The 23,586-nt window shown below is 46.4% G+C and overlaps 1 protein-coding gene across 1 annotated transcript in view; it reads right to left on the reverse strand.

The window, feature by feature from the left end:
* The window catches only part of ADCK5 (aarF domain containing kinase 5), a 187,301-nt gene that overhangs the window by 18,442 nt on the left and 145,273 nt on the right, over nt 1–23,586 (reverse strand). Inside the window, exons 9-11 of the mRNA XM_069221151.1 lie at nt 16,024–16,107; nt 6,943–7,024; nt 5,894–5,972 (exon numbers count right to left, since the gene is read on the reverse strand). Coding sequence (XP_069077252.1) covers nt 5,894–5,972; nt 6,943–7,024; nt 16,024–16,107 — 245 coding nt within the window. The remainder of the gene's footprint in view (nt 1–5,893; nt 5,973–6,942; nt 7,025–16,023; nt 16,108–23,586) is intronic.

Below are 23,586 nucleotides of genomic sequence, written 5' to 3' on the forward strand. Positions count from 1 at the left end.
GGATAACACCTTCTGATGGATACTTCTAACCATAGAAGTGCTTTGTGAAACAATACCGGTGCAATGCCACCATCCGGAAGTCCTGCAGAACTGAGCTGGCCAAACAGACCTCTGGAGACCTGAGAATGGGTATAGTAATGCCTGGTGAAGGTATGGGCAGATGCCCAAAGCAGGTGGCTGAAGTTGCCACTTTTACTCTAGAAGAATGAGCCGTAAGGCCACCGGGAGGATCCTTCTTGGCCAAAGCATAACACAGTTTTGTGCAAAGGACAATCCATCATGATAAGGTCTGCTTTGGAGTTCCTTTATTTCTTTGCACTGACTATTTCCATAAAACATGATCATGCACCCAATACTACTTAGTCCTATCAATTTAAACACTGAGGGTGCCATGGATACAATTGGTGTAGCCTCTCCTTCTACTTAGAGGGTTGTGACAGAGGGAAGAAAGCGTGCAGGGCGGCTCTACATTAAATGGCGACACCACAATATGGCGGATTTGCTGCTACTGCTTGTAATCCACTGATGCAACATGCAGAAGTGACTGGAGTGAGTAACAGTCACAAAACGTAGACTACAGTTCTGAAGAGCTCGAAATGAGCAAACAAGAGTAATATTAGGAACAAATTACAGTGCCACTGCAATATGATAAAGGGAGAAGGAGGGAACATATGTGAGATCCCTTTAAGAAACAAAGGCATCACAATGGGCGATTTGAGTAAGGGTGATGATCAGGCAAAATAGGAAAAGCTGGGTGGCCTAATAAGTAACCTTTAACTGTACCCACAGCAGAGACCTGACACGCCAAAGACAAAATGAATAGAAGAACATCAGAGACCTGAGAGGGTCAATTTTGTTTTACCCACACCAGGTGACAAATTTAGGCCAGCGGTCTGAATAGATGGACTTGATGGAAGGATGACTGGCTGGCTTTGCTCAATCTCCAAGCATGGAAGTGCAGACTGTGAAGGTTTAGGTGGAGTACCTGACCCTCCTTTTATGAATTAATTATTTAAAAAGAGAAAGCTGAAGCTCGGGACATAAGGGCAGAGCCAGGAATTCAGAGTACCAAACTTTCCATGCCTATCCCACTAGGATCAGCTGTGCTCGGTCCAGTCTTTTGTTGAGTACCTGCTGCATGAGTGGCAGAGGTGGAACAGCATACATGAGGCCAAAGGCATGTCCCTGAGGAGGAATCTCTAGTGCAGACTGATGTACACTCAGTCATTTCGGATGCAGCAAAAAAAATAACAGAGGGACTCCAAGTTTATCCATTTAGACTCCTGTCCACGGGGGATGAAGGAAAGACGCTCAGGTTAACTTTGCTTTTCGATGCCTGAACCACTTGGCTTTCCATGACAAGATGATGCGTTAGGAATTCTGAAACACCCGCAAAAGCCCTATGGGGTCTCGTGGGCGGAGTTGAACGAGATTTTGACTGGGGAGTCCCCTGCTAGGTGAAGATGCCCTGCCCCACCTCAGGATGCAGCTGCCACTTGTGATCAGCAAGATGGTGCATGAGTAGATCATCTGCCCTAATGTTGAGGGATCCTGTCAGGCTATATTGTCAGGGAGATCTCATGAAATGTCACCCACTTCCAGAGTCTCACAGCTCCAAGAAAGAGAAAGAGAGAGGGGAAGGGAGAGAGGGAGAGAGGGAGAGACGGAGAGAGAGAGAGAGAGAGAGAGAGAGACGGAGAGAGAGAGAGAGAGAGAGAGAGAGACACAAAGCACGTGCATGAGTAGTACACAAGACAATCAAGTTGTTTGTCAGCACCTCGATCGAATGGCACTTAATGGAAGGCAGGAAAGCCTTTAGGGCCTGTGGGATGGCACAATGCTCCAAGAGAATTCTGTGATAGCACTGCTCCATTGGAGACCAGAATCCTCTGATCACCACCCTGTCGAGATGACTTCCACAGCTAACAGCAGATGTATCTGTCACCAGTGTGACCTCTGTAGTAGAGGGGGAGAACGGTCTGCCCCATGTCAATTTGGTGACAGTCATCCACCACTGGAGGTCCTGGACTGTTTCATCTGAGATGTGTATACTATCCGAAAGCCATCCCCATTCCTGGGCTCACTGCAGATGTAGGTTTCATGGAAGGACTCACATGGGCCAATGAGCCTAACACCAAAACACCAAGCTTGAAACATAGGGATCACAGCCTGAATGCACCTGACCTGCTGCAGTGGTAGATGAACCTGCAGAGCTATCGTATCCAGAATGGCTCCATTCATGGACAGCCTCTGAAATGAAAGAAGGTGAGATCTTGTTGATGGAAAAGACCAGGGTGGACACAACACTGTTTTCTGAAAGTGGTCCGACACTAACTGAAGTGAGCTCACCTTCAACATTTAGTCATCACAGTACAGGGACTTGGAAGTGATCTGATCAAATTACAAAGCAAAGATACTTCCTGTTGGACTGTGTGATCGGTACATGAAAGTATACATCCTGCAAGTCAAAGGACACCATCCAGTCCTTGGAACCCGAAGCCATCAAAACTGTCCAAGAGTCCTCTTTTCGTGGTTTTGTGTATTTTCGACAAAGAAGTTCAACAGCCTAAGATCTAAGATTAGCCTTAACCCCATGACTGTCTTGAGAACTAGGAAACTTTCCATTCCCAGCTCCTTCTCGAGGGCAATCTTGATTGCACCCTTAGTGAGTAAATCAGCACCTCTCTGGAGAGAAACGGCATGATTCACTGACAACAAAGCAAGAACTGTAGGAAAGGTGAGAGGGGTCCTGAAACAGAATGAATAACCACACTGATCAACCTGGCGGCTCAATGAACAGAAGTAATGGAGCGCCACAGGGTAGTCTACGTCACATTAGACCTTCTGCTGTTTGCCCGAAAGACTGTCTCTGACAATTGGCAAGGCACCTCAAATACCCTCTACATTTCTTGTATTGCTTTGTTGGTGGAACTGGCAAGCAGGAGAAAGCATCCCCAGGGAGTGAGCTGCAACTCTGCAACTCTCCTTTAAGCTCCCGAGAGCTGCATTTGCTTTCTCGTCTGAGTTTGGCTCCATTTGAATCCAAATATGGCATTTGATGAGGACGCTGGGGCCGATGCCAACAGCAATACTCAGTGGTGTCCAGACCAGGCCATAATATGTATCTGAGGAAAAACAACAAGTGATGGACGGAGTGCTGAACATTGTCAAACACTCACCCCCAGTCACAGATCTGGGTTTAATCCATTGTTCTTTTGCTCACCATGCCACCCCAGTTTGGACCAAGCCATATGCAAATCAGTCTTGACCCTGTTCCTCACGGGAACAGTCCAGCCCGAACTGCCAAGCCAGGTCCTCACTGGACCGGAAACAAGCATCCTGGGACCGGTTTCAGGGTTTCACCCCTCATCAGCCAGGCTAGCTTGAATCCAGTGGCATGGGAAGCACGGGACCCACGTCTGGGCATACCCTTCCCACTTAGGGCGACGGACGGAATGCTGAACATTGTCAAACACTCACCCCCAGTCACAGATCTGGGTTTAATCCATCGTTCTTTTGCTGCCCATGCCACCCCAGCTTGGACCCAGCCATATGCAAATCAGTCTTGACCCTGTTCCTCACGGGAACAGTCCAGCCCGAACTGCCTGTACTGGGGGTGAATGTTTGACAATGTTCAGCATTCCCTCCATCACTTGTTGTGTTTGCATAATATGTATCTGGCCAATCTTACACTATCTGGGAAAAGTACTGTGGGAATCCAGTGGCAATACTGGCAAATCCTTGCGTGTCGTGTCCCATGAGGCGTTTGTATAATAAACCGAAGAAAAGACTTCATTTTTGGAGGCCTGAATACTAGGCTTTCCAGAGAAGGATGCTTCTGCGCACCTGGCTCAGGATGTGCTGGTCACAAATGGCCAACGCACTGGAAACAAGATTTTGATTCGGTTGACAGGGCAGAATGAAAAAAAAACCTCGGTAAAACGCAGCAAGGGTTTTGAAGTGGAGACTCAGGCTATAAAGCTTAGACCTGAGATTAGCTTTAATTACCTCACTGAAAGCTGCAAATAGGGCTTCTGCAGCCCCCAGGGACCACCACCCACAGGAAGCAGTCTGCTGTTGGGGGCTCTGCGGGCAGATTCAAGTTAACTTTTGGAGAAGTATCCAGGCCACTGGTGTTTTTAAAGTCAGAAATAAGCCAACATCTTTATACTGAGGAGGGAGCAAGTTATCTGCTTCTCTGTCACCATATTCATCATGCCAAACAAGCTCAAAGTATTTGTAACACATTAGAGTCAGAGCCTACAGCCTCCAAAAAATCCTGCAGCCGAGGCAGAGGGTCTGGAGGAAACAGTGTAATGCAACCCAGGGTGAGCCCTTTCCAAAGCCACTCTGGGTCCTAAACTAGTGTCCTACTGATCTCGTTAAATGCCCTGGTACCGAGGATGGCGCCAACGAAGAAATGATGGGTGGGGCCCTCGGCAAAGGAGTCTGGGCACAACCCAGTGTCAAAGATGGAGAGGGCTGAGTTTGCCTGCGGTGAGTCAGTGCTTAGAGAGGGTTCATCAGCGGACGTCCAGATGGACGCCCAAACAGATCAGTGGGGCCTGAATGGAAGACCGGATGGATCCAGAGCCAGAAGAATGCCCTTTTGGAGGCTGTGATTTGCTGAGGAGTCAACGCCTGGGGAACACAGGGCATGAGCTTGAGTCGTGGGCGGAGGCTGAAGATGCGTGTTTAGAACTTCACCTTTGTGGCCTCTCCCTAGAAAAGGGTTTGAAGAGCTCTGCATGTTCTTCTTGCGCTTTCTCTGTTAGTTGTCATTCAACTTCGGCTTGGACTTGACTGGAGAGGGGGCGCAGAAGCGGCTTCATGGCCTGAAGAAGGAACAAGCCTGCTTTCTATGCTTGGCAACTTTAGAGTTTGGCTTCTCGCTACTTGATGCCCTTCAGGTGCACCAAGGAGCATCTGCCAAGGACCTAGGGTCATGTCTGGCGCTGAGGCACGAAAGACAGACATTGAGCGGGTCTGTGACCAACATTTGTTTGTGACACAAGCTGCTCAGTTTGATATGGTCTACAGGACACAACATCCCTGTACAGAGCTGAAACAGTTTGGAGACAAAATTCAGTAAAAAACAAAAAAAAAAAAAAAAAACACACCATCAGTAGCTTTAGTACTAGACCCACCACACTCATGGGAATGAAAAAAGGAGGAACTGAGATCAGCGGGCATGGGGCGCACCTATGTGTGGCTCACGGCTTTCATGTCCAGAGGTATTGCAAGAATTTCCAAGTCTAGTTTCGTGCTTGAAAAAATTGACAAAACAAAGAATCACAGAATGAGGACTATGCACTTGGATCAGAAAAGATATTCAAAGCCCCATAAACTGTCCTCTTATTTTGCTCTTGATCCTTCAGAGGGTTAAGACCCTGGTAACTGGAGCAGTTTTGGAAAAGATGTACAAGGCCTGAGCACGCCAGAGATAAACTGGCAGAAAGAAACAGCAAATATCAAACGTTTCCATTGTACGTCCAAGCACAGCCGCTGAAGTAATGCGCATCACCTTAGAGGAGTGGGCCAGCTCCACTCTCACAGTCATTGGATGAAAAGACTGGAGAGGCTTCTTGAGCCACAATGTGCTGTGGTTTTTCTACAGATAAAAATGATTGGCAACTTATGTTAAATAGCTAATTAATCTTATTCCCACTGAGAATATGGCTGCCTGTGGGCTATGTGCTATGACGCTTTCCTGTCGCTCCCCACACAATGCCTTGTCCTGAAGGGGATGGTGAGTTCTGACAGTGCGTGTGTGGCTAGAACTGGATCTGGTTGGATATAAACAGTACTGCTGCACTGGGGGTGAGAGAGCAGCCTACAATACACAGAATATCTCACGAGACACAGCGGCCGGGCCTGGATCTAGCGCTCTTACTTCTCACTCAGGAACTCGTAGAGTCCGTGGTCCAGCAGGATCAACTGTGCCTTCCCGTCTGGTCCCTTCTTCACCAGCACTGAAAACAACAAAATCAATAAGAAACTAATGGTTAGTCCTACAGTAAGAGGAAACCTTAAGTTAGCCACGTAAAGGAGCATCACCAGCACTAAAAGACCAACACCTTATAAACCACACCACCACCGCAGCCATGAAACATGCATCATGCCTAAAACTAAACAGCAAACCCCCCCTTTCACAACAAGTCTTCTCTATTTCTATTGATGGGCAACTTCCTGCCTATGCTCTTGTGACCTGTAAACCACTTTCCATGGAAAGGGGAACTTTAGTTTAAAGGCTCTTACATGTGTCCACATTATGTGTCTTTCCAATTCCATGGGGAGCCCAACCTGCAATATCAAGGTGTAATATAGGAAATCCCCCCACGTCGACGGTGAGGAGACCTTCCTTGAATGTGCACATCATCTTCTCATGGCCTAGGAAAAAATACTCAGGGAGAGGTTGAATTCCCAGATTATTACTGCTTGGTGGTACTACACTGGGTAACAACCTAACTCGCGAGCATCATGGGACATCCCAGATGTGGAGATCCCTTTGTCCTAGAGGACAGCAGCTCTGCGGTTTCTCAAGTTTCAGACAGACTCAAGTTCCATGTGGTCTAGCTTTGGTCATCTTTTGGTCTCTGAACCCATCACCCCTAGCCTCCTACTCCCAGTCCGGAGGCACAAGATGTACAATGTGCGCCAGTGGGGATGGTCTCTTGTCCTCTGAGCCCTGGAGTTCCCCAGTTTTCTCAATGTTTTGCGAAAATCAAAATTAAAGTAGAATCAATATGTTTTGTTAGTAGGGACACGTTCTATAAGCATTCTTTATCTAACAGGCTTAGCACAAGAAACCCAAAGCTTGGATGTACTAATAACCAGGCCTTCCGTCGACTTAACATTGACCCACCCACCTTCAATACCACATCATTGTAGGACAGCAGCTCCCTAGTCTAGCAGCATCTCTACCAGTAGGTCGGTTCTTACCATTCCCAGGGTGCGGGTCAGCGTGGATGAAGCCTGTGTAAAAGATCTGCTCAGCGAACACTCTGATCAGCTTGTCTGCCGTCTGCAAGAGAAGAGACATTCTCATAGAGGAAGCTGCAAGAAGAAAGACAAGTCGAAGGCTAAACGATGCAGAGAACAAGATAAGGAGCTGTCCAAAGGAGGAAACCACACACAGAGCAAGAGAGGAGACATTCCAAAGGAGGAAACCACACACAGAGCAAGAGAGGAGATATTCCAAAGGAGGAAACCACTCAGAGAACAAGAGAGGAGACATTCCAAAGGAGGAAACCACACACAGAGCAAGAGAGGAGACATTCCAAAGGAGGAAACCACACACAGAGCAAGAGAGGAGACATTCCAAAGGAGGAAACCACACACAGAGCAAGAGAGGAGACATTCCAAAGGAGGAAACCACACACCGAGCAAGAGAGGAGACAATCCAAAGGAGGAAACCACAGGGAGAACGAGAGGAGACATTCCAAAGGAGGAAACCACACAGAGAGCAAGAGAGGAGACATTCCAAAGGAGGAAACCACACACAGAGCAAGAGAGGAGACATACCAAAGGAGGAACCCACAGGGAGAACAAGAGAGGAGACATTCCAAAGGAGGAACCCACAGGGAGAACAAGAGAGGAGACATTCCAAAGGAGGAAACCACACACAGAGCAAGAGAGGAGACATTCCAAAGGAGGAAACCACACACAGAGCAAGAGAGGAGACATATTAAAGGAGGAAACCACACACAGAGCAAGAGAGGAGACATTTTAAAGGAGGAAACCACACACAGAGCAAGAGAGGAGACATTCCAAAGGAGGAAACCGCACACAGAGCAAGAGAGGAGACATTCCAAAGGAGGAAACCACACACAGAGCAAGGGAGGAGACATTCCACACAAGGAAACCACACACAGAGCAAGAGAGGAAACATTCCAAAGGAGGAAACCACACACAGAGCAAGAGAGGAGACATTCCAAAGGAGGAAACCAGACACAGAGCAAGAGAGGAGACATTCCAAAGGAGGAAACCACAGAGAGAACAAGTGAGGAGACATTCAAAAGGAGGAAACTACTCAGAGAACAAGTGAAGAGACATTCCAAAGGAGGAAACCACTCAGAGAACAAGTGAGGAGACATTCCAAAGGAGGAAACCACACACACAGCAAGAGAGGAGACATTCCAAAGGAGGAAACCACACACAGAGCAAGAGAGGAGACATTCCAAAGGAGGAAACCACACACAGAGCAAGGGAGGAGACATTCCACACAAGGAAACCACACACAGAGCAAGAGAGGAAACATTCCAAAGGAGGAAACCACACACAGAGCAAGAGAGGAAACATTCCAAAGGAGGAAACCACACACAGAGCAAGAGAGGAGACATTCCTAAGGAGGAAACCACACACAGAGCAAGAGAGGAGACATTCCAAAGGAGGAAACCACACACAGAGCAAGAGAGGAGACATTCCAAAGGAGGAAACCAGACACAGAGCAAGAGAGGAGACATTCCAAAGGAGGAAACCACAGAGAGAACAAGTGAAGAGACATTCCAAAGGAGGAAACCACTCAGAGAACAAGTGAGGAGACATTCCAAAGGAGGAAACCACACACAGAGCAAGAGAGGAGACATTCCAAAGGAGGAAACCACACACAGAGCAAGAGAGGAGACATTCCAAAGAAGGAAACCACACGAAGAACTATTGAGGAGACAGGCCAAAGGAGGAAACAACTAGGAGAGCAACATAGGAGATATCAAAAGGAGGAAACCTCAAGGAGAGCAACAGAGGCAACATGCTTCCAGTGAAGAGCATCACATGGGGAGCAGGAAAAGACACGGTCGTAGAGGAAACCAGAAGGAGAGAGGCACGGCAGAGGGCAAAACCACTCTGAGAGCGAGAGAGGGGGCATTCCAAAGGAGGACACTAAATGGACACAGTAGAGCCACTCCCAGTGAGAAAATCACAAGGAGCGCAACAGAGACCCAAGGGTAGCAGGAGAGACCACACAGCAGCAACAGAGGCAACATTCCAATTCAGGGAAACTAAGATACATTTCAGAGTATGAGACCACAAGAGGAGACAGAGAACAGATATTCCAAAGAGGTGCAAGCAAGAGGAGAGATATTTAATGGGTGAAGAAACATTGTGGAAGTGAAAACCACAGATGGGAGCACAAGCTGAGACGTTCAAGAAATGAAAATCACAAGGATAATATCATGGGTTGTAACTTCTAAATGCGGTGAAGGGCTGAAAAGGGGGCTTAAGAAGCACCCCTGTACCTCTTGTCCTAGGGAGTGATGTCAAATGAAGTGAAATCCCAAGAAGTGACATTACAAACAAGCATTTGCAATGCAATGGGTCTCACGTCTGCTCAAGTTAGAGCTATTAGCGTTGTAAATTCCTAACTGGACTTTTTTGCCACATAAATTGAAAATGAAAAATAAAACAGTTGACAAAAGCGAGCCGATTTAAAGTGCCACGGTTGCCATGAGCGCGAAGGACGGACACAAAAGAAAAAAAGTTTGCTTGCAGTCAAACGTGCGATTATCCATGTACAGGGTCGATGGCTAAGACTGTTTGCTGGATATTTGCGGCAACGGTGTTACTAAGGAGTGTTTCCTGTTTGGTACATGACTGTTTATAATCTTATACAGTGAATGGCCTCTTTATATTACTTTGAAGTTATTTGCTTGATTGACATAAGCCCTGAAGAAGTCCTATGATGGGACGAAACACGTGTTGGCTATTTTCATTAATTGTTTGAATGGTCAAACATTTCCTTTATCCTTGGACTGTGATTCCAACATCCAACTGATATGGGCGGAAGACTGATTTTTTCAACAGTGAACTACATGAGGATTTGGACGGAAAATAATTCTCAACGAGAACATACTATTGATGGTTATTTCTTCTCACTAAATGATTTATGTTTTGGACCAATACACATAATGATTTAATCTAATGGTTTATGTTTTGGACTAATGCGCACAACGTTTTGATTGAGCAATTATAATATGTGATGAAGAAAGATTATTTAAATAAATATATTTTATGTTCTGTATTGAGGATGATGTGGTATACGAAGAAATAAGTAACATGTTTCAAATCAAAAATTGTTTTTGGAGGATTCATAACTATTGTGGAAATATTAATAATTATATTAAGACATTTGGAATTGGTATTGATGATTGACTATATTAAGGAGATTCTTGAATTGAACTTACACATAACCGAACAAATGTTTTTGTAATTAATAACTGCTCACATATGTGTGCCTCACTTCTCTATTTAGTATTTTACTGGTCCTTATATAAGATCCAGTTTATACACATTGGCAACAAGTGTATACTTCGTGATAGTGGCACCATATGTATATCATACTTTTTGAAACTGTAGGGATGTGCATCTAGGATAGTCATTGTTGCCATGTTGAATATAACCAGGACTGTAACAAAACTGCCCCACGGAGGGACAAACAGAAAGCATTTACCAATGATAAGTGATTTTTGAAAGGCAGGCCCAAGAACAAGTGAAAGTGATGGGCGTGGTTAAAAGCCCACAGATTACACACGTCAGAGCACTTGCGCTTCACCTAACAATAACATCGCAAGTAGTGACGTCAATGGAAGAAACAGCAGTATTCTTATTGTCTTCAGTGACACCACATCAGAGAAATATTGTGCATACCGTACCCCAAGAACTCTGCTCTGTTTCTCCCCAATAATCTTGTGCGAGTTAAAACAGGCATGTTTTAATTGCTAATCTACTGATTTGATTAGAGCTTCAAGAGGCTTCAGCAACTTGTATTTTTACTCCGCATTCAAGAACACGTTCCTCCTCCAAAGCAAATATAGAGGCTCGTCACTTCAGATATAACGTAGCATAGTCTGTTTGCCATTAAGTGTTCTTGAGCCCCAAAGTAACTATAACTTGCGCCCTCGCCATGCACTGCTAATTACCCCACATTCAAAAATCAGTCATGACATCTTCTATGATATCATTGATGCTATCACTGCAACATTTGCAGTAACCTTATTGATGAGAAAACTGTGCATGGTGAGGGCGTGAGTTATAACTACTTGCGATAAGTATAACTGGTAAATTCCTATTGTTTTGTGCGTGTAAATTCTGAACCTATGTACAACGACCCTGAAATCTTTGTTTCAAATAAATATATATATATTTCACTTCCTCTACTGTGAGAACTCCGTACATGCGCCAGTTGACAAGTTTGCATTTAAATTCCGGTTGTGTCGATTTGGACAGAGTTGAGGTGGCCTCCTCTATATTATTCTTTGTTGGACCACATAACATGAGCAGCTTCTGGTCACCAGCCCCCTCCCTTTCCGTACACGTCTGAAGAACTGTTTGCTGTGCAACAGGTCTGCAGTGCCCACTTTAATTCACCGTTGAGATTATGTAGTCTAATTGTGTCATACTGTAAATCAAATGTCATCTCTTTTTCATCACTACAATTTATCCACAGCTTTGATAAAGTCATAGGCTTGTTCACCACGACAGATTGTGCAGCCCGACCCCAGAGAATGCCACAAACAAAGAGATTTCTCAGATACCCAACATCTACTCCTATCTTACCCAAGACATTCCTAACAATAAAGATGCAAATAATATACATATGCAGAAGTTGATATTCGGATTCTGCTAATCTACGCTCAATTCTTGTGTTCAGCTCTTGAATTGTTATTGCCTGAAGTTTGCTTAAACTTTGCCACAATGTAATTGCAATGAAAACATGCTAGTCACCCCTCACAACCCGTCCACCACATTTATTCACCACTAGAATGCTACGTCGCCACTACTGTAACACCGATAAAGCTGTCTGAGTTTATTGGAAAAAAGTTTTGGGATACAAACCTTTTTGTCAAAGCCCTTGTTTACTTCTCTTGTTGCTGAAAATAATGAACGGAATGTACATAATTGACCTAATGCCTATGCACTTTTCAATCAGTCAATCATGGACTTGTAAAGCGCGGCTAATCATCCATAGGGTCTCAAGGCGCTGAATGTAGGCATGCTGCTCAGTCGAAGAGCCAGGTCTTGAGGTCCTTCCTGAACTGCTTCAGTGATGCGGTCTGCCTGGGCTTGAGGGGTCCTGTGTTTCGTGTCCGGGCTGCGAGGTAGAAGAAGGATCTTCCTCCTGCTGTACTTTTCCGGATCTTGGGGACGGCTGCAAGGGCGAGCTGGGAGGAACGGAGACTTTTGATCTACACATTTTCGCAGCCACCCCTTTACTCATAAGACTAATTTATCTAATTTAATCTGTAGTAAACACTATGCTACTAGAACAGCTAAATGCAATTAAGAACACCCTGTGTGACAAATGTTGTCAATTGCACTTCTGCACAGATTCATGTAATGAGTAATAGCTGTTACCCTCTTATGCTCTTCAAGTAAACACTGTGAAATGTCCTCAACATCAACCCACTGCTGGTGGTCATATGCACGGAGAACTGCTCGATAGGCAACAGGATATACAATGTTGGCAACACCTCGACCGCCCACCGCTCTGCCTCTGTTTTATTTTTTTACATTCCCTGTCAGGCCATGGTCCTGTAGTCACACTATAGTTGTTTAACCTCTTCCTTCCGCTTATTGGAATGACCACAGTTGGTATTGAGCTCTAATGTAGGAACAAACTTCTGTTGCAGGTTCTCCATTCTTGATGTCACCAATTTTACAATGTGTGCAGTTGCAATGTGGTATCATCAGCAGAAAGTGATTTCTTCCCTGCAGAAGATCCGGTGTCTCAACCAAGAATCATTCCTCCAACAGCAGACTAGAGATGGGCTTCTCTTTGTATTCACCTCAACTAGCCTCATCTACTGGTGACGTCCTACCAGGACAGGACTTAAAGTCCTCATGTGGTTAGTCATCGTGATACTCCTTCTGGGCTCTATAATTGTCCTCGTCACGCTCTACTTCCTTCACTTTATCTGAATTAGATGCTGTTCCTTCCCAACTTTCCTCTTACGATAGTTAATAGTATAGATGGTGCAACATCTGTGGAGCGATACTCACCTCCACAGCCCTTTGACCTTTCCCGTGTTTGTATATATGTACGTACAGGTATTTGTAGAGCGTAAGCCCAGCTAGAGGGCAATGGACCACGCAACCAGGGAAGATTATTTCCAAGGGAGGATATCGGTGTATGATGAAAGGTAGCGTTTTCTGAAGAGGCGGGTTATCCGCTCCTTTCTGAATTGCAGGTGGGTAGGGGACAGTTCTGATAACTTTGCAGCCCTCCAGCACAGTCGATGAGGCACTCACAGCCCTGTACAGTGACCGCAGGAAGAGTCCTACAAGCAATTGGCACTGTAGTACTCAACAAGTGAGATCCACAGGTCACTAGTGAACTAGGGAAGATCCAGTGCAGGGTTTACTAAAAAGATAAAGTTTCTTGTTATCAGAATTTTGAGTGAAGAGTGCAGTTAGCTTTCTTCTTTTTTTGTAGCGGTTTAAGGTCGGGTGGTATTTTTCATTGCTACCTGCCTGGGGTATGAGTGGCAGAATGAGCATCTATTTGGTGAGATAGTTCCCTCTGTGTCTCTTGTGTTGTGATTAAAGAGTATCTAGGCGTGTTACATCCGGTTCTCCTCCCCATCGTCCACGCAATGGTGGTAGGCCTGCCCGTCACCGCCATGTGATGTATGTTGCCTCCACCAGACCTTGGAAATTGCTACCACTTCCCTATTTTATCCGCTCCTCTTCGGGCGCACAGGTGAAGGGTGTATCGTTAAGGCCCTCTTTAGATAGTGATTTCCCTGTTTGCATCATTAGGGCCTAGAAAGGGATCAATCATGGTACTTATAGAGCACGGCTTATCACCTGGAGGGTCTCAATGCGCCGGGGTGGACAGGTTGGGGAAGGGATGTAGTGGATCGAAGAGCCAGGTCTTGTATTAGCGAGGGGGATTGCCCGAGGTGGAGAGGAAGCGTGTTCCAGGTCTGCGCAGTGAGGTATGAGAAGGATCTTCCTCCAGCAGAGTTCTTGTGGATCCTTGGGTGGAGGCGAGAGCCATCTAGGCAGAGCGGAGTTGTCTGGAGGGCGTATAGAAGGAGAGGCGGTGGTCAGATCACGGTCAGAAACTCTGAACTACGAGTCCGCTGTCTGCCTCTGTTCCCCAATCTGCTCCCTTATTCGGCTAATCACATGGGTCCCACAGCCAAACCAAACAGGTGACTACACTAGCCCAACACTGTGGAAAGCACTAGATATATCACTGGTGGTTCACCGTGGTCTCCAGAGATGCGGGCTTCTACTGTTCCTAGGTAACTTCTATTTGTTTTTCACCCAGGCTCAACAGTGTCTTAATCGGTTCAGGCTCTAATAACGTCTGGCTGGACTCCCGCCTAAACCCCCATCATTAGGGAGCTATTTCTCCCTTTCGACGTTTCAGATATGCAAGCTGTGGCACTAACTCACTCCCTCAGAGCACAACAACCATTCAACAAGCGCCTTGAATTCAGAACATTAATAACGATCTGGACGCTTCCAAAAGTTGACAAGTCTTCCTGGTTAGTAAATGCTCCATGTGACGCTTTCCCTCACATTTCCTCCTTTTTCCTCTTCATGCTTTAGTCGCTGCTCCATGCCCCAGGCCGTGTCTGGAGCACACCAAAACTCAACACCAACAGATGACAAGACCACAAACACATTTTCTTGTCCTTGCAGTGGAATACTGGGTAACCCCCTGACCGACCGGTTGGAGTGCTGTAGGGCCTCGACGAAATCACACAGCAGTATATAAATGCCACAAAACAATGTTGACGGGGGGGCGGGTTCTGTTTTTTTTCTTTTGCACGCAGTCTGTTGATGTCCTGGCATTTATCTGCCAGGTATGGAGGGGAGCATCTTGTGCGGCTTTACTTTTGGTGCAGCTTATCATGAAGATGGTGCAAGCTTGGAGGGGGGGCTTGAGTGAAGCCCTCTGACCTCTTTAGGCCTCCGGTGAGACATGCTGCTGCATTCAGGATGTCTTTCATGCGAGTCAGTGTGTTAGCAGGGAGACTGCAGAGCAGGATAGTGATCTCTACTTAAAGGCAGAAAGACCGAGGCTTGAACTACTTGCTCTGAAGTCAGGTTCTCGGAAACAGCATTTTATCATACCTTCAGTAGGTCACTAATACCTCATTAAAGCTACTTTGGTTTCTTTGGTACATCTGGATTTCCTACCATTCTAGCGCCTACACACTTTTCGCTTTATTTTTTTGCCATTTAACAATATAGGCTTTGAAGACTTTTTTTTTTTTTTTAACTCAACTTCATCCTTTTAAAGCAATGCCTGATATCTTTTTGACTCAAAGTTGGTTTCCAGTTTTACGTACTACGACCAAAGCAGCTTTGGCTCAAGGCAGAAGTTCTTGAAGGCACAAAGGAACCAGGACTCTTATGTCTTGAGGCTGATGGCTTCCACATCGCTCAATGGTTTGTTCTCTATCAGCTTTTGCGGAACCAGAATTACTAGGGAACTTCACTGCGTGAATCGAGCGCAAGATCCCTTCCTTACTCAGATAATATTTTTGGGACTCAGGCAGACTCAACTTCCTTACCATTTTGACTGTTACATTTGGCTCCACAACTGGTTCACTCTGGACGGAATCAAAAAATTAGCTTTAACCTAGCACTGATCCCAGCTGCCTTGTAAAAAACAATCTGCATGTTTTACTCTGAGTGCTCAATATATGAAGACGGTTTCTAAAGTGTGCGGAATTAAGGGTTTCAAATTGATTTCCTAAAGCAAAACTACATTAATTTCTACAGCTGAAACGCGCAATTTAAAGATCGGCAACAAAATACTGTCCTTAGCCTAACCACTAAATAGTAGGAATCATGGACAACATGAACCTAGAAAGGTTGTCAGTGCAAACCTGTATGATAAGTTCAAAATAAACACTTGTTTTATTCAAGTATTGGTGTGTACAGCCAGTAACATCAGAGTACTGCTAAATAGTTTAAGGTGCCAATAATATGATGCTCAAAGTATGAGCCTGCCAAAGGGTGAAGCTCAGAGGAGGTTTCAGAAAGAACAGAATACTATCCACTTACATCTCCGAGGCTTAGTCCCAGGGCTCGGATGCCTTCCACGCTGTTGACTTTGCAGCCTTCATAGTAGTCAGCAGTCAGCACCCTCTGTAGTAAAGGAAGAGGAGAAAGGATAAGTGGAATCAAATATCTTATCAATGTACCAAGTTGTTTGGTTGAAAGCTATATGGTGTATCAGAGCCATTTCCGAGACGATAATCAGTATGTGAAAACACTCCGTAGTTGGTTCACGAAGCCAAGATAAACTATTTCGGTTTCCAGTTAAAAGCTGAAGCAGAAATTCTAAACTCTTCATTCACTTTTTTTCTCTGGCAACATGAAAAATCTATGTTTTAACTTCTTGCTGATGTCAGAGAAAACTTATAACGCCCGCCTCTACAGTTTCCATCATGACAACACAGGCAAGGGTGGGTTTCGAAACCGGCTATACTTCTGTTGTAGGCGTCGCAGAATAATCGGCACAGAAGTGACTCACTGATGCTATGAAATTGGAAAACCTTTTTTGTGTAAAGTACAGTAAACCATTATGCTACAGGAGAATCAGAAGTACAATATAGTCTATAAATCACAATTGGTGGTAAATAGGCCTATACACAAAATGTGTGAATAAATATAAAGAAACCTAAATCGTAGATTAGTTTTTGTTATGCAAGGTTTCATAAAATATGAAAGATAACTTTCCGTGTTAGTAGACCAAAAACTAAACAACAATGTCCAGTGGCGGTCTTTCACACTCCACTCTTACCTGACATATAATGGAAAATGAGTACTGTTGCACAAGTTACCTTTGGTAATGCATTACTTGGTAGAGACAATATCTAGCTGCAGATTCCTTACCTCTGAATTTCCCAGGCACCAGAATGGATCTGGAAGATTTTTGCATGAGAATTACCCCTGTGTGCACTTGGGTGGCTTTGTCCTGCATGGCGTCTTTGGCACTAGAAGTGACACCTCTATAGGCGCCATCCAGGTGCGCGGACATCAGTTACTTTTCAAGACTTTCCACACTAGGAGCTCAGAGCCATGAAGTGAACTGATGAATGGGTGTCCAAACAACAGCCCTGAAAAGAAGCATCCCTAAACCTAGAAATCTGTCCGAGGAGTAGGGAGGCATGGGTGGGTCTGTGAGGAATCTGTAGCTGGATTTTGTCTCTACCAGATAATGCGTTACCTAAGGTGAGTAACGTGTTCATTTGATAGAGACTTCTAGCTCCATATTTCTTATTTTTTTAATAGATACTGAAGTCATACCCTCCTAGCATACCACCTTAGCCCTAGCTTGTCCGGGAAGAAAGTGGTATACGGTTGCAGGACAGACTGCTTGTAATTGACTCATGCGATCAGCTGATGTAATAGATATGAGGAACGCTGTTTTTAAGGTAAGCAGTAAGAGATGGCAGCTATGCATTAGTTCAAATGAGTGCACACAAGAAGTAAAAATTAGATTGAGGTCCTACTGAGGCATAACCTGTGGTGCTGGCAGAAGCGTATGGTTCAGCCCTTTTGGAAAACAATTTCACAACAGTGTTTTGAATAAAGGTGGCTGCTCCTCGAGTACACATAAAAAGGCTGAAAGAGCCACCATTTACCCTTTAGCTGTCACCACAGCAGGACTTTGCTGGGCTAAGGATAAATAAGAGTAATATGACTCTTATGCAGGCTTGGATGCAGGACCCTGCCCTGTTGCTACGACCAGGGGTCCTCCAAAAGCCACACTGGAGGACAGGAGGACAGATGCCCAGGGCCAGAAGTTCTGGGTGCTACACTCTTTGTCCAGTCCAGAGCCAGTAGTGAGACTTGGGCCCTTTCACTCCTGATCTTATTTGGAACTTTAGGCAGGAGAGGGTGAGGAGGGAAGGCATAGAGGAGTCGAGAATTCCAATCCGAGTAAAAGCTGTCTCCCAGCAAGAACTGTCTTGGGAACTCCAAAACGCAAATGTTTGGACACTGTGCATTCTCAGCAGTGCTGAAAAGATCGAGTCAGGGTTCTCCCAATTGCTGGAAGAAGCCCTGTGCCGTCTATGAGTGCAGCTGCCATTTGTGATCTAACGCTGGCCGAGTTTATCTGCACTGGCATTTAAAGATCCTGGTAGGTGCTGGATGATGATTCAGAGGACCCACAAAGCCATTTAACCCTAATTTGTGAAGTACCCACAACATTGTGTTGTCTGTGAGAACCTGCAAAGATCGAGGATAGGGCAGAGGCCTCAGTCTTTCTTTGTCACCAGAAAGTAACATGGGTAAAAACCAATCCAAGCATCTGATGCCGGCACCCTCTCTATGGCTCCCTTGACCACGGGGGCCTGAACCTCCCATAGCAGAATGGACAAGTGGTCCTCTGTGAGGATCTGTGGTGTAGGAGGGATGGAGAGGAAAGGCGGGGCCAATCCATTTTGAACGATATGGAGCATGCATCAATCTGATGTGATGCTCAACCATCTGGGGAGGTAAAAGATGACCTGACCTACTGGACTACTGTGTGCAGAAAAGGGAAAATTTAAGTAGTTTTGTAGTCGCTGTGTAGGGGTGGTGAGGGGCTAGGTAGTTCATAGCCCCTGTGGGCCCTGACGCTGGATCCCAGACCTCTGCCTCAATAGGCCTAGGAAGTCTGCTAATGCTAACATGAAGTTTGACATGGCCTCAGTTGGAACCCTCTTCTGAAGACTCAAAGGGGGCAAAATTGTTGAGGGATCTTCCATGGATGTGGTGCTAGTCCGAGGAAGCCGGCTGCTGCCTTGCTCTCCTTAAAGCCCTCTAAGGCTGCGTTACCTTGTCTCTGAAGGGATGTGTGCCGTCAAATGGCATCTCCATCAGGGGCTTTTCTACACTACTCAAGAACCCTGTGAAGTCAATTAAAAAATGGCGCCTAAATACCACACTGGTCCTGGTTGTCCTCCCCAAACAGTGAGTAGTGTCCAGGCACGAACGCAATCCTGACCGCATGTAAGATTTTTGAAGAGTAGTTCTGAGGTCATCCAGAACTGATGGCGAAACCTTCACCTCCTACAATGCATGTGAACGGCTACCAGGAAGCACAAGGCTAGCAGAGGACATATGTTTTGGCAAACATCCATGCGTTTCAACTTTCAATCTTGTGGGATGGTCGGAAACGCTTAAGGCTTGAGCCAGCTGGTAGAGGCCAGGACCACAAGGAAGAGGCCTGGACTACCAGCCGTGCTGCTGTGGGATGTTGCAAGAAAAGAGCGGGTCTCCAGGGGCAGGCCTAGGACTCCTGGCTATTGGTCTATTAATTAGTGGGCAAGATCCAGGTTTTGTCCAGGTGCCAAGCAGTGTCAGGGTTAAGGCCTCGGGGAAAGGTTTGAATGGTTCCTGTGAGGTGTGTCCGAGCCATAGGACCACTGTTAGAGGACCGTCTTTACCTCAGTAATTGGTAGTTGCAGATCTGATGTTGAGGCTGACCCAGTAACAGGGTTGAGATGGACAGTCTATGTCGGAGACTAATGTGCTAGCAGTGGACTGGTTGGATACTTGATCAGATCGTTAAGGCGTAAAGGCACTCAAGGGGGACCCGGTAGGGTACCAAGTAACTGCAGCATGGCCTCTCTAAAGGTTTGGATTTGCCTCTGCATTACTGATGGAGTCCAGAAGACAGGCTGCATTGGTATTAAGAGGCAGAATTTGTTCAGAGGTCGAAGACAGAGTTCACAGCTTGGAAGTACCCTGGGGGCTGCAGGACTCCATATGGCAGGGCGAAGGAGAGCAGTGTTTCAAATTCAACTTCTAACAGTGCTTGCAACAATGACTTTAGAAATGAGAAATCATTGGTACTTGACTTCGAGTGGGACTGGGAATTAATTTAGTGCCTTTCAGCGATGTTCTGTCGCAGAGTTGGCTTTGTGGTCCTAGGTGACCTTCACATTTATCGCACAACAAGTCGTGCAGAGCCATACATCAGAGACAGACCTTGTGAGAGTCCGCAATCAATGCTTTTGGCAATCTGTACAAAGTTTGAGACCTGTTGCTTTTGAACAGACCGTGTCCCTTGTATATTGTAAAAGAGTTTGAAAATATTGTCTGTCTAGCCTGACAGAATAAGAGAGAGCAAGCTCTGAGTCCACATTGTAAGTCGAGGAAAGAAAGGAACTGAAATCATTGCAAGAAGGTGGCAACTCTATAGGGGCACCAATGTCACAATCGGGGCGGGCTGGACACAGAGTCGCACTACACCACCCACCGACACGCAAGGGGATTGCTGAACAAAAGTTTCTGGACCCAGTCTTGGCACCTGGGTGTAGTCACAAGGTGAGGAATCTGGGGTTAGAAGTATTTATCAGAATGTAGTGTTAGCCTAGAACTTGTGCTGCAATGTTGTCTTTTGAGTATTTGGAAAAAAGTAGCCTGCATGGGATATACAGGCAGTGATTACATATGAAAATGCTGGATCTTCTCTTCATCCTGATATATGGATATGAAGCACTCTGGGATCTCGGGATGCAGGTGGGAATCCTCTACATTCATGGCCATCACTAAGGATCCTACAATGTAGAACTCAAATCACTAACATAAGTTAATAACTTAACCCCCAACAAGGTGTTAGTCTTTTGAAAATAAGTACTTTCCTGCAAACTATACACAATAGAATACTGTATATAAATGTTTCCGAAGCCACAATCTGTGTAAATATTATCCTTCAAATGACCAACACCAAAGGTAGTCTAGTTAACTCTAGTACGACGACCTTACAAAGTTCCTTTTCTTGTCAGCGCTGCTTGCAGCTGTGTGGCTGGGTCTCCTAGTTTCAGAGAGCAGCAACCTCACCTCAGCCCCACCAGCTGGTGTGTGGTTAAGATCTGCGGTGCCACACAACTACCTGAGGAGTAGAGGCATCACCGGCACTAGTTGGGAAGGCAGCAAGTAGGTATCTGTGTTTGCATCTTCGTGGATCTTGCGGCTTCGGACTCTTCCTCGAGTTCCGACACAGATCCACCACCCAAACAAGCTAGGTAAGTACTCAAATCCTAAAGTGTGTCTCTCCCTCATGAAAAATACAAAGAGATATGAATGGAATGCTTGAATTAGTATCAGCCACTTGTAATTACTTGGGGCTGCATCCCAATCCAGAATTTATCTCAGCCACTCGTAGTTACATGGGCCATGCCTCAGTCCATCATTTTGTGCACAACATGCCACCTCTGTTTCTACCCAGCCATGTGCATACCAGCCATGGTGCTGCTCTAATAAGAACAGTCCAGCCGGAACTACCAGCCTGGACCAGTTGGTCAGCTCTCTCCCTCAACATAGAGAGGTCAAAGCAAAGTTTTGAACAGTCCAAACTAACGTTCCACAGATTACTAGTCCCAAAAATGGCAAAAGAATTTGACAGGGGGATACCCCAACCTTGGAGCACTGAGTTTCTCATTTCCGCTGATGTGGAAACCTTGGTATCCTGCATAGAAATCATGCCACATAGGCTTGACGTTTCCGATTCAGTATTTGTTAGGTGTAAACAGGAAGGTGGGGTCAGAAGGGGCCCTTTTTTATTATGGTCACACCCACTTTTTTCCACTGGTGCTGATGTTTTTCAACTGATGTGCACCGGGTCCCTGCTAACCACACCCCAGTGCCAGAGCGGTTTCCCTACAAACAAGGTAAAATGGTCTAAATGAATTATAATTGGCAAACACTTTAGCACCCCTGTAAGTCCCTAGTAAATGGTACCCCTGATACCTAGGACATGGGTACTAAAGAGGGTACCTAAAGGTTGCAGCATGTGTTATGCCACCCTAAGGGACCGCCATACAAACTGCATGCAGACTGGCGTCACAGGCTACGTGACATGGTGCAAACCATGTGTGAAAACACAACATAGCACACTCACTGTGTGCTATGCCTAAGTCACTGAATGTTCTATATGTAAGTCACCCCTACAGCAGGCCTCAGAGCCCTAAGGCAGGGTGCATTATATTACATTTGAGGGCATATCTGCATGAGCAGATATGCCCCTGTGCTGTCTAGTTCAATCACTAGATGGTACAAGTGAACAGGGAAGCCATCTTAAGTATATGTGCTGGGCACTTGTCATTACAACTCCCCCAACTACATGATGGCTTTACTGCAACCTATGGTGTTTTGTGTCAAACACCTTGGCGGTCATTCTGACCGCGGCGGTCGGCATTCGCCGCCCGCCAAGCGGTTCCCGCCGAAAGACCGCTCCGCGGTCAAAAGACCGCGGCGGCCATTCCGGCTTTCCCGCTGGGCCGGCGGGCGACCGCCAGAAGACCGCCGGCCGGCCCAGCGGGAAAGCCCCTTCAACAATGAAGCCGGCTCGGAATGGAGCCCGCGGAGTTGCTGGGGTGCGACGGGTGCAGTGGCACCCGTCGCGATTTTCACTGTCTGCAAAGCAGACAGTGAAAATCTTTGTGGGGCCCTGTTAGGGGGCCCCTGCACTGCCCATGCCAGTGGCATGGGCAGTGCAGGGGCCCCCAGGGGCCCCACGGCACCCGTTCCCGCCATCCTGGTTCTGGACACCGCCAGAAACAGGCTGGCGGGAAGACGGTCGGAATCGCCATGGCGGTGCTGCAAGCAGCGCCGCCATGGCGGATTCCCTGGGCCAGCGGGAATCCGGCGGGAAACCGCCGGCTCCCCTTTTCTGACCGCGGCTTTACCGCCGCGGTCAGAATCGCCCAGGAAGCACCGGCAGCCTGTTGGCGGTGCTTCAGCCGCCCTCCGCCATGGTGGTCATGGACCGCCAGGGTCAGAATGACCCCCCTTGTCTTAATAAATCCATTCTGATGCCGGTATTGTATTAATTATGACATGCACCCAAATGGCACTTTAGAGGTGATCCCTGAAACCAACTAGTCTTTTATTGACCAGCTTGCCACTGTAGACAAGTTTATGTCCCCCTGCAGGAAAGCCTGCACTCTTAAGAGGTCAGAAACGATGCCTGCTCCGCCAGAAGGTGATCACACCTCCTCCAGCAGGATGGTTAGTGATTTGGGAGGATCACCTGATCCACTTTGGAAAGGTCGTTGAGGCCCTGCAACATGCAGGACTCACTATCAAGGCAAGCGAGTGCCAGACAGGGCAGGGCTCTGATATATACCCGGGCCACCTTGTAGGTGGAGGCCAAGTTGAACCCTTACAACCCAAGATCCAGACTATTCTGGACTGGGAGGCTCCAATAACCCAGACTCAAGACAGGGCATTCCTTGGCTTGACTGGGTATTACAGGAGGTTTGTGAAGGGGTATGGTATTATTGTGGTACCCCTCATTGAATTGTGCACCAAGAAACAACCAAAAAAGGTAAACTAGACATTGAGCTGTTGAAAGGCTTTTGACACTCTCAAGGGAGCAATTTGCTCAGCACCCATTCTGAAAGCTCCAGATTATACAAAGCAGTTCACTGTGCAGACAGATCCCTCTGGGCATGGGACAGGAGCAATTCTATCCCAGACCAACGATGATGGCCAGGACCAGCTTGTTGCTTTTATTAGCAGGAGGTTACTCCCCAGGGAGCACCGTTCGAGTCTCATTGAGAGGGAGGCCTTTGCTGCGATCTGGTTCCTGAAGAAGCCGAGAGCACACTTGTTTGGTACTCACTT

Source organism: Pleurodeles waltl, chromosome 2_2 (genome assembly GCF_031143425.1).
Source record: "Pleurodeles waltl isolate 20211129_DDA chromosome 2_2, aPleWal1.hap1.20221129, whole genome shotgun sequence".
NCBI lineage: Eukaryota > Metazoa > Chordata > Amphibia > Caudata > Salamandridae > Pleurodeles > Pleurodeles waltl.